At 44.1% G+C, this 15,799-nt stretch overlaps 1 protein-coding gene across 1 annotated transcript in view; it reads left to right on the forward strand.

Annotated features, from left to right (window-relative positions):
• SUPV3L1 (Suv3 like RNA helicase) overlaps positions 1-15,799 on the forward strand; it is a 1,188,002-nt gene that overhangs the window by 498,179 nt on the left and 674,024 nt on the right. Inside the window, exon 11 of the mRNA XM_069240523.1 lies at positions 2,904-3,123. Coding sequence (XP_069096624.1) covers positions 2,904-3,123 — 220 coding nt within the window. The remainder of the gene's footprint in view (positions 1-2,903; positions 3,124-15,799) is intronic.

The raw sequence follows: 15,799 nt of genomic DNA on the forward strand, positions 1-15,799 counted from the left end.
CTTTCTTCAAAGCCTCCATACTTGTCTGTGCACCCTGACAAAGTGGTGTTACGCACTAGGGCTTCCTTCCTTCCTAAGGTGGTTACACCATTTCATGTAGGCCAGTCCATCACTTTGCCTACCTTCTACGCACCCACACATCTTTCCCATGAGAGGAGAGGCTCCACCATCCGGACCCAAAAAGAGCGTTGGCGTTCTACCTCAATCGTACTAAAGACTTCTGGGTGTACGATCAACGCTTTGTTGGCTATGTGGGTGCGAAGAAAGGGAAGGCGGTGCAAAAGCGTACCATCTCTCGATGGGTGCTTCTTTGCATCAAAATGTGCTACGCTTAGGCAAAAAAGCAAACTCCTGACGGCTTGCGGCTCATTCTACCAGAGCAACTGCTGCATCCACTGCGTTAGCACGCGGAGTTCCTGTCCTAGATATCTGTCAGGCAGCTACGTGGGCATCCCTGCACACGTTTGCTAAGCGTAACTGCCTGGTTAGTCAGGTCCGTCGGGACGGCTAATTTGGTCCTTCGGTCCTGCAGGACTTTCTAGTATGATCTTATTTCGCAGCCCACCACCGAGGATGGCATTGCTTGGGTATCTATTCTGAGGTATGGAATCTGCAACTAGAAATCATTATCAGATGTACAGGTTACTTACCGTCGGTAACAAATTTCTGGTAGAGACATATTCTAGTTGCAGATTCCTTACCGCCCAACCATCCTCCCCGCTTGCAAACTAATGTCTAGGGATAGGGATTCCCCCCTTTCAGGTCCTTAGCTCTGGCGCACCAATCTCAGTGTTCTTAGCGGCCCTGCACTCTGGTGTGGGAAGTCGTTAAAAGAAACTGATGTCACTGCGCGAGGGCGGCGTCTATGTACTACTCCCGACGTCATCACGGCGACCACAATGCCTGCGGAGTCGACCAACGCCACCTACCGATGTGCAAGGGTATGGCTCAAAGAAAAATCTCCGGATCCAGTCTGACACCTGGGGGAAATTCTACGGTAAGGAATCTGCAACTAGAATATGTCTCTACCAGATATTTAGTTACCGAAGGTAAGTAGCTTGTACTTCTGTCAGTGAGGTGTAATTTATATTAAAAATATGAAAATGAAAAGGCCATTTGTATCATTCATTGTTAGTTGTCAAGCTCACAATTTGTACGATGTATTTCAGTAATGTGTTTATTTATGTAGTTTAGTAACTTAAAAATCTTGGGAGCAGTCAAATGTGCGTGAACCTTTTTTTTATCCCTTATTACCTTTCCAACTATACAGGGAGTGCAGAATTATTAGGCAAGTTGTATTTTTGAGGATTAATTTTATTATTGAACAACAACCATGTTCTCAATGAACCCAAAAAACTCATTAATATCAAAGCTGAATATTTTTGGAAGTAGTTTTTAGTTTGTTTTTAGTTTTAGCTATGTTAGGGGGATATCTGTGTGTGCAGGTGACTATTACTGTGCATAATTATTAGGCAACTTAACAAAAAAAAATATATACCCATTTCAATTATTTATTATTACCAGTGAAACCAATATAACATCTCAACATTCACAAATATACATTTCTGACATTCAAAAACAAAACAAAAACAAATCCGTGACCAATATAGCCACCTTTCTTTGCAAGGACACTCAAAAGCCTGCCATCCATGGATTCTGTCAGTGTTTTGATCTGTTCACCATCAACATTGCGTGCAGCAGCAACCACAGCCTCCCAGACACTGTTCAGAGGGGTGTACTGTTTTCCCTCCTTGTAAATCTCACATTTGATGATGGACCACAGGTTCTCAATGGGGTTCAGATCAGGTGAACAAGGAGGCCATGTCATTAGATTTCCTTCTTTTATACCCTTTCTTGCCAGCCACGCTGTGGAGTACTTGGACGCGTGTGATGGAGCATTGTCCTGCATGAGAATCATGTTTTTCTTGAAGGATGCAGACTTCTTCCTGTACCACTGCTTGAAGAAGGTGTCTTCCAGGAACTGGCAGTAGGACTGGGAGTTGAGCTTGACTCCATCCTCAACCCGAAAAGGCCCCACAAGCTCATCTTTGATGATACCAGCCCAAACCAGTACTCCACCTCCACCTTGCTGGCGTCTGAGTCGGACTGGAGCTCTCTGCCCTTTACCAATCCAGCCACGGGCCCATCCATCTGGCCCATCAAGACTCACTCTCATTTCATCAGTCCATAAAACCTTAGAAAAATCAGTCTTGAGATATTTCTTGGCCCAGTCTTGACGTTTCATCTTGTGTGTCTTGTTCAGTGGTGGTCGTCTTTCAGCCTTTCTTACCTTGGCCATGTCTCTGAGTATTGCACACCTTGTGCTTTTGGGCACTCCAGTGATGTTGCAGCTCTGAAATATGGCCAAACTGGTGGCAAGTGGCATCGTGGCAGCTGCACGCTTGACTTTTCTCAGTTCATGGGCAGTTATTTTGCGCCTTGGTTTTTCCACACGCTTCTTGCGACCCTGTTGACTATTTTGAATGAAACGCTTGATTGTTCGATGATCACGCTTCAGAAGCTTTGCAATTTTAAGAGTGCTGCATCCCTCTGCAAGATATCTCACTATTTTTGACTTTTCTGAGCCTGTCAAGTCCTTTTTTTGACCCATTTTGCCAAAGGAAAGGAAGTTGCCTAATAATTATGCACACCTGATATAGGGTGTTGATGTCATTAGACCACACCCCTTCTCATTACAGAGATGCACATCACCTAATATGCTTAATTGGTAGTAGGCTTTCGAGCCTATACAGCTTGGAGTCAGACAACATGCATAAAGAGGATGATGTGGTCAAAATACTCATTTGCCTAATAATTCTGCACTCCCTGTAGGTATTTTTTTACATCTGAACTGACTGCCAAAATGTTACCTTTTGAATGTATATTAATTTGTTTTCTTTCAGGAGTATTAAACGAGTCATTTTTTATTCACTGGTGAAGCCTACCATTAATGAAAAGGGAGAAAAGGAGATTGACACTATCACAACATCTCAAGCCCTACAGATTTCAGGTCGTGCAGGGAGATTCAGTTCAATATTTAAGGAAGGATTGGTCACCACGATGCATCGCGAGGATCTGGTGACACTGAAAGAAATTCTGAATCAGCCTGTTGATAAAATTGAGGTATGATTTAGCTGGGTGTGGGTTTTAACTGTATTCCCCTAGAACTATTTGGCCCAGTTTTCCTATGTTATGTCTTTCTGGACTTCTCTTTCACTATTGCTAAAGCCTTCTAGTATTCTGTGTGTAACACACTGACTGAGGGTTGGCACTCCATGAGACACTTGAAAAAAGCAGTCATGTTCTATCTACATTTCTATCTTCACAAGTACCTGGGTGGTTACCATAAAGTAGGTGATATTCTTTGTTACAGTACAGTACATTAATTGCACCTGTTATGCATGTTCAATTTTATGAGGACTGATTTCATAAGATAGCGACAAGAGTACTCTTTTCATTCTCTCAAGAGAACTATGATCATTGTTGCAGCCACTTTATAACAAAACTGCGCACATGCAGTACTTTGAAGGTATTGTCAGGTAAATTGCATTATTGTAGTGCAACCTTTATTGGACCAACATATCAACTATGAGTTTGTGCCATTGTGAATCATTTTACAAGATTTTTAGCTGCCGAAAGCAGGTCCTTGTCCCACTATATACCCGAGTTTTCAGAAAGAGATTGGGACCCAGATTTTACAGGCTCAGGTTTCATTCAGTTTTGTATGGTGCTCAAGGAGGGGATCACATGCTTTTTATTTAGATATCTCTCAGATTAATCTGGAGCCGGTGTAGAGATGCAGCTCTGTCTTTTTAGATTTAAAAAAAACCTCAAATCCATCAGTGTACAATCAAGAGACACATTGCCACAGATAAGTTATTGTGAATGGTGTGTGTAGTAGCAGGATCTTTAGACATTCCAAAAATATGCGGGGGCATCATACACCTACATATAACGTATGATACCAGAATAGTGAAGTAATTTAGCCAGTGGCCTCATGAGTGTTACAAAGACAAACATGTGATCTTGGGAATCAATGGTTGGGAAATTAGTTTTCATCAACAAGTCTTATCAGTCATGATTAGCAGAACACTCCGCATATGGTCATATGAGTGTTACAAAGCCAAGCATGAGATGTTGGGAATCCGTGCTTGGGAAATGATGTTTCAACAACAAGTCTGTCGGTCATGATTAGCAGAACACGCTGTATATGCTCAATTTAACAGTGTGTGTGAAACAACTGGAATGACGTGATCTGCAGTGAAGATTTTCACACACAATTTTGATTGATAATTCTTCTTGCAGATTTGTTTGACTCATTTGAAGGTGCAATCATCAAAGCGCACCACCATACATAGACCTAATATTGCATGCAAACTGAAATGGACAACATGTACGTTTTGTTACATCTGTAGGAAAGTGAAGTATTATGCAGTGAAGCTGGTTAGGCTTCACTCTGTAATACTCTGACAATACCCCAAAGGTGGTACTTGGATTCACAATAATAAATCATTAGCTCAGTCCTGGTAATGTGTCAAAGAGCAGTCAGGCTTTACTTGAGGAACACGTGTTAAGCATTTCAGAGTACCAGCATGGGCAATAAGCAACTGACACAACTCAAAAGAAATCCAGCACCATTTTTTTACAATAAGGCAGATTTTTATATTAATTTAGGCACCAAAACAAAGTAAGTCAGATACTTATAACCCGAGTTATGGAATTTCAAAAATAATTCAGTGCAGTTCAAGCTGTCAAACTTTTACCTTTGTGTCAGTGGGGAAAATCACTAGTAACACTTGGTCACTTGTGGGGTGACTAGAGAGGAATCCACTTGTAGTTAAGGTGGTGTGGGTTCCAGGACCAAGCTGCGACAGTCAGACCAATTTTACCTTGCTTGTGGGGCATGGGGGCAGAGATGTCCTGGCTGTCCTTGGTGCTGAACGCAGGAGTCACTGGTGCTGAAAAATGGTACTTGCGACACTCAGTCACTTGCAGGTCGAGTTTGTGGGAGCTCACAAGATGTTAACCTTGTGTGGGTACTTGGACCAGGAGTCACCAGGCAGAGCATCTTCACCTAGCTCGAGCGTCTCAGGTGCAAAGGTGTGTGTAGGAAGGTAGCCTCTTTCTAGCCTTGTTACCCCCACTTTTGGCCTATTTGTGAGCATATGTCAGGGTGTTTTTACTGTCCACTGGGATCCTGCTAGTCAGGGCCCAGTGCTCATAGTGAAAACCCTATGTTGTCAGTGTGTTTGATACGTGTCACTGGGATCCTGCTAGCCAGGACCCCAGTGCTCATAAGTTTGTGGCCTATATGTGTTCCCTGTGTGGTGCCTAACTGTATCACTGAGGCTCTGCTAACTAGAACCTTAGTGTTTATGCTTTCTCTGCTTTTAAAATTGTCACTGCAGGCTAATGATTAATTTTACCAATTCTGATTAGCACACTGGAACACTCTTATAATTTCCTAGTATATGGTACCTTGGTACCCAGGGTATTGGGGTTCCAGGAGACCCCTATGGGTTGCAGCATTTCTTTTGCCATCCATAGGGAGCTCAGACAATTCTTAGCCAAGGTGTCCCCACGTTGTTCCTGGCAAATTCCCCGGACTTCGTGAGTGCGGGGACACCATTACACGCGTGCACTATACATAGGTCAATACCTATATGTAGTGTCACAATGGTAACTCCGAACATGGCCATGTAAAATGTCTTAGGATCATGAAATTGTCACCCCAATACCATTCTGGTATTGGGGGGGACAATTCCATGCATCCCGGGTCGCCAGCATATAGCCCGGAAAACCAGGGGTAGATGGGCTGCTTGCTGGAGGTTGCTGCACTGGAATTTAGATTCACCATGGCCAGAGGGGTGTGGGTGCTGAGTATGTTTTGGCGACGGGTATCTTTGTCCGGTTCTGTCGCGGTCAGGAGGATCCTCCAGATTTAGGGTGCAGGCATCATCGTGTTGTACGGGAAGGGTCAACCAAGGGTGGACACTTGCTTAGAATTGCTTGGGGAACACCTCTAGACGGTTGGGTGACCTGGACATGGGCCGTGGGTGTCATGTGCAGAGTGGGCGGGACTCGCGGATCCGGGGTGATTCCAGAGTCCTTGGATGGAATTACTTCTTGGACAGGGCCGCTGTCCACAGGAATTCTTGGTTCTCTGTGATGCAGACAGTCCTCTGGAGGCTTTTCAGAGGTCACTGGTCCTGCAGGATGCATTCTTTCTTCTTGCAGGGGTTTTGAAGCTGGAGACAGGCTGGTACGGCTGGGGATAAGTCAGTTTGCGTCTTCAGTCTTCTCTGCTGGGGTTCAGCTTGGCAGTCCTTCATTCTTCTTGTGAGGTCACCAGGAATCTCACAAACTGGGTTTAGGGGAGCCCTTACAACCTGGATTTAGGGTGTTACAGGGGTCAGAGGGCAGTAGCCAAAGGCTGTTGTCCCTGAGGGTGGCTACACCCTTCCTGTGTCCACTCCCTTTGGGAAGGGGGTCACAGAGAGAAGCCAAACTTTTTCTGGCTAAGGTGAAGAAAGGACACAGAAGTCATCGGAGATCGTCTTCCCATAATTCATCGAAGAAGCATAAGAAGCAATGGCGGCACGACTCTCGGCATCATTCGGCTAGAGGTCGTTCACGATCCAGGTCTCCATCTAGATGGCATTGTGCGACATGGGAGGTTAGTCCTACTGTGACCCCACAGCCTCAAAGTCCTCAGGCTTCTCCGGCGCCATCGGTCTTCGAGATGGTTGGACCCCAAGAGAGTCCTCGCTTTTCATCTAGGGTGCAGGATTCTGATGCCCAGCCGACACAAGTGCCGCAAGAAGATCAGCGCTATCCTGCCTTCCCTGCTCCAGGAGTGGATCCGGCGGCATTTTTGAATGCCATGTTCAACATGTTTAATGCTTTGGCCTCTGCTGGTGCACCGGCTGGTACCACGGGTCCTTTTGCATTCTCCTTGGGCTCGCTGGCTCCATATAGGTCGGTGCCGTTCACGCCTTTTTTATCCGGCTGAGGGTGGCGGTTCGGCACCAATGACATCGCCTCATAGGCCTATGGCGCCGATTACATTACCTTATAGGCCTGCGGCGCTGATGACATCACCTCATACACAGTCGATGCCGGTGAAAGGACCTCATGTGTCCACGGCGACGATGGGATCAGCTCTGCTGCCGGATGGATCCCGAGTGGATCGTAGTGTGTCTCCTTCTCCTGGTCCGCGTCTATCGGTCCTAAAGCCGGTGTCATCTACGTTGGCTAACTCTGTCTACACCGAGGTTGGAGGCCAGGTTGAGGTCGTGGAGGAGAGCACTGAGGCTCTTGGAAGAACAGGAGTACCAGAGGCAGCTGCTAGTGTCGCGTAGGCTCTCATTATCCTAATTAGACTCCTGGATTTTGAGCGGCAAGATTGTTCACAGTGTGGGGGACTGAGTCTGACCCACGGTGGATGACACTTGTCACTCTAAATCCGGGTTTTGCTCCGGCTAACTAGCAGTGCCTCATTGCTCCCAAATGGAGGAGACAATTGGGCAGCCAAGCGCATGACATCTTAGTACTTCTCAGGGAAGTCGAGGTCACTCAGGTCACAGCCGGTTCTCTCATACACAGTACAGTCTCATATATAAATGACAAAGGCAGTTTAAGTTTTAAAGATTGGTTTAATAAAACGACTGCATTGTATATAGCAAAGCGTGATCTGCAATCACCAGAACTATACAACACAGTAAGATTAAAATAGTAACGATGAGAGTGAAGCACAAGAATAAAGCTATCATAGTGCTGCTAGATTATTTTCTCTCTAAGTTATATTTCGAGCACAGCATGTGAAGCTCTAAGTCTGCCTTTCATGTTCCCCTGGGAGGACATCAACCCTCATACCTGAGCAAAGGCCTGTAATCTGCATCTGCAACGGGGCATTCAGCATCTAGTTGTAGGTCCCTGGCTGGAATCTCCCTCTTGGTGTGTACTAGGACTAGGAAGTGTTTTTATAACTAACACGCAGATGTTCTAAGAAAATGTCCCTACGTAAGGATGTGTATTTTCTACGAATACTGGAGACTAAACTTCTACCACGTATACCGGCAATGTACCAGACTGTAGCCTTGACTGAAGCACAGGGTGATCAAGAATGCATTATTTGAGAACACAGTGCTGAACTAAGCTGAACAGTGTGATAGAAGAAATTAAAACAAGACCTAAAAACTGGTTATTGTAAAATAACAGTGCGAAGCTGAATAAAATAAATCTAGGGTAAAGTGCACAGCGGCCTAGTATGTTAAACTAACGTGCATAAAGCTATAATAAAAATGGCTACACTACACCCTCCCCTTATCGGTAGAAAGTGGTTTAAGCCTAAGCTAAAATGCCCTAAGGTAAAATATATTTAAAACCCTACTTAATTTTAACAAGTCAAGAGGACACATAAGCATACTATTTGACAATTTTAAAAATTAGCATGCGGCCAAAAGGCCGAATTCAAAGGAAAATGTCAATTTAGGACAGTTCCAAATCAAGCATCAGTCATGGAAAGCAGGAGATTCTCCACCTCGGCCGATGACAAAACCGGTAAATCCGCGCCAAAAACTACCAAGGAGCAGATGTGTTCCATAGCCCCATTGTCAACCAAGGCGGCATCCCGTGCAGTGCCTATGAACGAGTGAATGGTAGCTTCCTCCAGGAAGGGTAGATCGTAATCAGCTTCTCTGAGCAAACGCAGCCGCAGCACGCATGTCTGGTAATGAACCCTCAACGAGAACATCAACAGATCAGCATCAACCACTGAGGGGCGTTGCTGTGAGAGACAAACTACCAGTGCATGTTCAAAAGAGCACCAACGGCACTGAAACACGGACTGCACACAATCCAAAATCGGTCTGAATGACAGAGACCAGTCACACCCCAAATGTTCCAGGAGTGTTGCTCCAAAGTGCTGCATCATGCGTTCACGACACAGCTGCGCTGATGGGAGCGTCTTCATTTGTCCTTGTTGCGGCGGAACAGCCATTGCGGAAAAACAACAGCGAAATGCCGGCTAATAAAGCCAAAGTTATTGGAAATCCCCCAAAAATGCTTCTGAAAATTGAATGAATAGCCGAAGGTATTAAACCGAATAGAGAGGAAAAGGTGTGAACAAAACCAATACCAACAGCTTTGAAAAAATGTGCTACTCCAGCCGTGCGGGACCCATTAAATATACGTCCCACGAGTTCAACAGTGTCTCGGAAAGTTCGTATTTAACAGTGACTGTAGTTCTGCCGATGACCTTGCCACCTGAAGTGCTTAGGTCTTGCGTGCAGATGTAAGGGCCACATGCTTCTGAAACAATAAAGCCTTCAGTCTACTTAACTTGTCAAAATTCACCTTGGAAGTAGCAATGTGAGGCCAGATATCTGCTACCTCCCTAAATTTAGTGGGGGGAAACAACACGTTCCCGCAGCATGTAACGACCTTAGAGACCAAAACAACGTAAACTATTCCGGCCCGAATGCCACAACAGTCTTCACTATTGAGGAGGACGGAGCTGCCTTTTGAAAGCGCCTGAAACGTGCTTTTAATCAAGGGGACTGGAACTCCCTTCAGATAGCAAGCCAAGTTCTCAACCGAGGCATTACATGCCCCGTGCAAGGACAGCTGCTTACAAATCATCGAATGGCTGACTGAAGTCTCGCATTCACTACCGCTAAGAAAGACCTCTTTCATGCCATTGAGGCATTTGTACGAGAAGGGAAGCTCCCACACCTCATGGATGTATCTATCTCCCAACTTTTCATATCTGCCTACCGGAACATGTTTCAAACAAGAAGTGAATTTTAATGTAGAAATAGGAAGATTAATAACCCCATGTATCAACCACTCTGCTGAAGGAATCTCGCCCACGGTAAAAGGCAAGCTCTCTATCTTTTCAATGTTAAGCATGACATAAGTCGCCTCCTTTTTAGCCATTAGTTGTTGTTGTCACGTCACTGATGTGCTGCCACGGGACGAGACCCCCCTTCAATGTCTGGAGTGTCCAACCCAACTGCATAATGGACCTGGTCTGATTCTGTCCATGATATAAGGAAGACATATCAGATCGTATAATGTCTATAGCAGAAGAAACAATGTTGTTAATTGTATAAATCCGGTCGGACAAGGTGTGACTCCCATTATCCACAACAGCTAATGCCTTTTTCAGATTTTCCTGATCTATCTGCCTTAACCGGGCTGCAGCCTCCTTTGGGGAAAGTTTCCATATCTCATTGTATACCTCATACAAGAAATGTTTCCTATGTGGTATCTTTGGGCCTGACAAAAAATCTTGTAAGTCAGTGTTGTTAGACAGGAGACTGAGATGTGTCTTAACCGCATCTAGTGTGGATGATTTTAGCCACTGTTGGCCCAATTTTCCTACACTGTAGGTTGTAATTATTTCAGCATGTTCTGGTGATATATAGCGAGGGTCTGACCTAATCGTTCGGAAACCCCCCGAGGAGGTGACAAAATGTTGATGACACCCGTTGTTATCTATTTGCCACAATAACCACCCGCTGGGACGTGTCAGAGAAGCATTAAACGTACCATTCTGGACCCACTCATTAAGCTCACTAAAGGTTGCATTTGTGTACTTTTGCCAGTTGTCAAATTTTGCAGGGGCAGGCATACTGGGCTTGTTTAATTCTCTAATTGTTGCTAAGCCTAAACAACTTGTCTGTTGTACCGTTTCATTTAAGATCATTTGAACTGGGATGAGACATGCTCTAAACAATGTTTCTCTACCCTTGGTCTGCCAATTTTTCGTTCCCCAAACACTTTTCAAATCAACATTCTTTGACCAATATTCATAACCTTCAATTGATAACCTGGAAACAAATGAGTCCGAATATATACATTTCATGTTGGTCAATAACATATGTTTATCCCTAGTCGGAGTTACCTTAAAATAATATGACTCATCATTTTGTTGATGATGCCCAGAAAAATACGCAAACTTTTCAAAATAAGTTTTTGAACTCCCTTGCAGGGGAGTTGTGCAATGTTACCATTGTGTATAATCAAATATCGTTTTTGGACTGCTCGCTTTATGTATGAAGTGGTGCCCATAATAATTATAGAAAAACATGTCCCCATAATTTTCTTTAAACTGGTAAACATCTTCATTTTCATAGACAGTATAATATTGCAATTCTGGCATCAATGAATCAACTGTTTTCACATCCCAATCTTCAGATACAATGCCTGGTATAACTATATCGTTTATGGATAACTTTCACACATACAGTATTTGAATAATTTCAGTGGGACCATATATATCAAACATTACTTTGTCCCACACAATCCCATCAGGAATTGGCACTGCAGAAATGTTCACAAAAGACAAGTCTCTTCGAATCTTATGTGATGAAAAATGTGGTTTCAAAACCTCCTGCACCTGTTCAACCGCTGATCTCTCAGGAAGAAAATGACCATGTATTAACAAGAAAAAGGTAACGACAAAACCAATCCAAAGCAGGAAGGCTAGGACAGTCAGGGAAAGCCATGCACAGTTCCATGGAAAAACAAAATATGTTTCTTTAAGCCAATGTATCGGCTTACGTGCACCTGACAGGTCAGCAGTCGAAGAGGCAAACGAGTGTGATAGACCGTCGTTCTAGTTGGCAAAGTAACCAGAGGCAGTTCGTGCAAAAGGCGTTGCTGTGGTCAATGGCGGAGTTGGTGTTTCCTATGGTGGCACACTGTAGACAGCACCATCCGTCTGGCTTCTAGTCATAGTGACTTGATCAAATGTTTCTAAGTTGCTTGTTGTTAGTGGAACTAATGCAAGATCATCATCATCCACCCTCCCCAAGCTCGGAGAGGCATCAGTGTTGGTATAAACAACTTGAAGCAGAACTTCTTCTCCAGTAGTGAGAGGGATTCAGGAACTACTGGACGTTCCTCTTGGTCGGCTGTGTAGAATCGGCCACATGTTGAAGTTTGACATTGTCAATGGAAACAAAGCAATTTTCTTTGGCACCTAGTAACGGTGGTAGAATAACAGTTCTGGTACTGTGTATCCCCAACACAGGGACTGGTGCTCGATAAGAAGGGCCAAATTATTTTTTCACTGCAACTTTTTCACGCACATGATCCCCAACTCTGGGAATCCAGCCAGTATGTGTTACTGGCACATCCTTAATTCCTGAGGAGGCAGTACTTTTAGAAGAGTTATCTTCACTGAACTGTTGTAATTCCTGTAAAACAGTGACACAATCATTTATGTCAAAAGGTGTTTCCTCTGCCTCCACACCAGGATCAATTGAAGTACGACCACCCAGGGACCTTCTAGGCAGGTTATTTAGTGCTCTCTGAACTCCATACAGGTGGGTTAGCCAACTACGACCCGTAACTAAGACTCTGGCCGTTAAGGATTGCTTTAAATCGCAGTTTAATCGCTCCACAACAGAATTTCCCTCGGGATGAAATAGAGACGAGTCCTGGAGCTGGACCCCCAACGAAGCCATGGTGTCCCTGAATGCCCTTGAGGCAAAAGCCGCAAGGTCCGAATGGAATGCCGCAACTGCATATGTACCTACAAAGACGTGCAAATCTTCAATAACAGTCCGAGCGTCAGCCGAGCGTTGGGCCACACCCACACAAATCTGGAGCAAGAATCAACAGCGACTAATATGTACTTGTATGCACTATCAGGTGTCAATGGAATGCAATGATCCAAGTACACACGTTGTAATGGTCTATTTGAAATTAAGAGGGGTGTTTGCGGCGGGCGCTTAGCCATGGAAACTTTAATTTGTTGACTGATGTCACAATAAAGGACATACTGCTTAGTCTCTTTATAGAGACCAGGCCACCAATAACAGGCTTGCAAGAGTGAAATTGTAACCGCCACGCCTGCATGTGCAGATGCCACCCCTTCATGCGCTGCTTTAATCAATTGTGGTCTTACATCTTTATTGGGGATGTCACGCCTGGAATTTTAACTTCAGCGTTCAGCATACTTCCCATCAAATATTGATATTTATTAGGAAATCCTTTAGGGTAAGGCGTACCATCAACCGTAGCTTTTATGGCAGCCATAATGTCTGTGTCTGGTTTGGAACTCAAACGAGTTACTGCAGCTACAGTGGCGACTGCCACTGCCAACTTTGCGGCTTCATCAGCCAAAGTATTTCCAGCAACGTGTATTCAAACACGCTGGTGTCCATGTCCATGGTGTCCAAACATGGACTTTGGGTAGCGTCTCTTTCAGGTCTGCTACCTTCCGCTACAGGAGTCTGTGTTTTATGGTGTTGCCTTTTGAATCTCTGAACCCATTCAAGCGCCAGTAATGCAGGTATTCATTAAAAGACTGGACGCAATAATATGAGTCACAAACAATCAGTGTGAACTGTGTCAGATCCGTATGTTCCAGTGCCATTAGTAGAGATTTTAGCTCAGCCAGTTGTGCTGTACAATCCCCTAAGGTCTGTGTATAGGTATGTTGGGGACAGAATTTCTCCCCCTCCATATAGCCGCTCACGACTGCATATGCAGCAGAATATTGATGTTTAGTTCCAATCGCTGGTTGCGCAGAGCCATCGGTGTACATGACTACATGATATTGATCAATATGCAAGGTGTCAGCGGGAACTGGATATTCTACTTCATATTGTAGAAATTCTTGAGTTTGTAACTTTGGGTCGAAAATGTAGTCTACATCAGTGGCTGTTAAAGACGTAGCCCATTGTATCCATCGTGGATAAAGTGCTTTTGCGTTCGGGACGCTAGCTTTTGTAACAGCCTCTAAGGCCGGAATCGGAGAAATGACAATAATGCGTTTTCCTTGGGCAAGAGGTCTTTCTTTAATATCAGCCATCTGCACAGCAGTGAGAATTTTCTCCGTGGGTGAAAAGCGTTGTTCAGCAGCTGAATACAAGTGTGATTTGTATGCAATCGGGACTGTGTCACCTTCATTAAATGTGACATGAGTAAAACCGATGGCCCCAGCTATTACCCTGATGACCAAATGTGTCTTATTATCCTGTGTGTGTAAATGTTTTGCTGCTAGCATATCTGCCTGTAACTCTCTAAGAGTATGTGTATGTTCAATTGTCCAAAATTTGCTTGAAAAATCAGGACGTATTAACTCATATAAAGGTTTTATGCGTGTAGCATAATCAGGAATGTATGTTCTGCCAAAATTTAGAAGCTCAACAATGAGTGTAGTTTTTTAATCGTATTTGGTGGTTGCAATTGTGCACATTTTTCTAAAAATTGTGATGCTAGGCTCTTCCCTTCATTTGACAGCTCATATCCCAGGAACAGGTCGCTGAGGAAGGCAATTTTTGACTTTTTAAAGTTTAATTTGTAGCCGAGTTCAGCAAACCCTACAACAATGCGGGCTACCCGTCTTAAATGTTGTAGTAACTCGTCATCTGTGAGATATATATCATCCACATATGACAAAGCTTCAGTGTCTATCTCGTATAAAATAGCAGTCACACGAGCTGCAAAAGGTCCTGGGCTGCTGTTATACCCCTGAGGCAAACGACAGAATTGTTTCTGAGAGCCTAGTGCGCTAAAGCTTGTTAAATCCCTGCTTTCAGGCGCTATATTCTGGCAGAAGAATCCATTCGAGATATCCAAAGTCATTTTATATTTTTTCCGCACAATGTTGCTTATTAGTGCAGTGCTATGTGAGTTTTGTATACCATATGTACGTGTATGTCCGTTTAAATGTCTGTAGTCTAAGACTATTCTGTATGAATGGTCCGGCTTAGTTACAGGGAATAAGGGGTTATTCATCGGTGAGACATAGGGTTCAATCACACCCTGGTATTCTAATTGAGTAAGTATCTCTATCACCGGTGCCCTTGCTTCATGTTTTATTGGATACTGCGGTTGTGGCTGAGGTTCACTTTTAATGGGAATGACATGGTATAGAGAATCCTTATCCCACCCTACGTGATTTCTGTGTAACGCAGGTGCTTGTGCTAGAGCCCATTCTATAGAATAGGACTCAGCGAGTTCCTCTGGAACAAGGGGTGAGAAGGAATGTTTAATAACCTCTTCGCCATATGGGCAGGTGCGGACAAAATCAGGCGGCCAATCCTGCTCGACCAACAAAATGTCATATATTTTTACTACACAATCCCAAAAGATTGCGTGTATGGTGCGTTCAGTGTCTCCTTCCAATTGTAGAGTTACTCTATACACCCTATCGGGTTCAGAGACACGCATGTCCGCTGTTTCTACTTGTATATAGTCATCAGTTGCTTTCACCCCCAGATGCTCTAGAAGATTCCGGCGAACTATTGTGACCTCTGCCGCGCTGTCTAGCAGTGCTAGAGTCCAGTTCTTGTTCTTCAAGAGAACCCTCTTCCTGAGTGGCATGTCTGACTGAGACAGCTTCCACTTTTTTCTTTTTAAATTGTTGTTTTTGTTGTACTGGTTTCTCTTCCTTCTTAACAGAAACCTCCGAAGAGCATTGTGATTCCTGTCTCGGTTTCACATACTCTGTTCTCCCCTCTGATCGCCCTCTCTCATTTCTCTTTTCCAATGAGTCCTGAAAGGAACAAGATTGGCGTGTATCAGTATATTGATATCTATCAGGCGTTTTTATATTCTCTCTATTCCTGAGATTATATCTATTCTGTGGGCTCTCCACTCATGGAGATTCTCCCCTTTCTTTTTTTAGGTGTTTGTTGTTTTTTCTCCCAGCGTTTCTTATTACCCTCAGGTTGTTGTTTAGTATTGTCTTTATTAATTTTACCCTGAAATTGAGGTTTTTGTGGTCTAGCCCCTAGGCTATCTCGACCGATACTGGAATAAGTTTCCGCTATTATTT

Source organism: Pleurodeles waltl, chromosome 6 (assembly GCF_031143425.1).
Source record: "Pleurodeles waltl isolate 20211129_DDA chromosome 6, aPleWal1.hap1.20221129, whole genome shotgun sequence".
NCBI lineage: Eukaryota > Metazoa > Chordata > Amphibia > Caudata > Salamandridae > Pleurodeles > Pleurodeles waltl.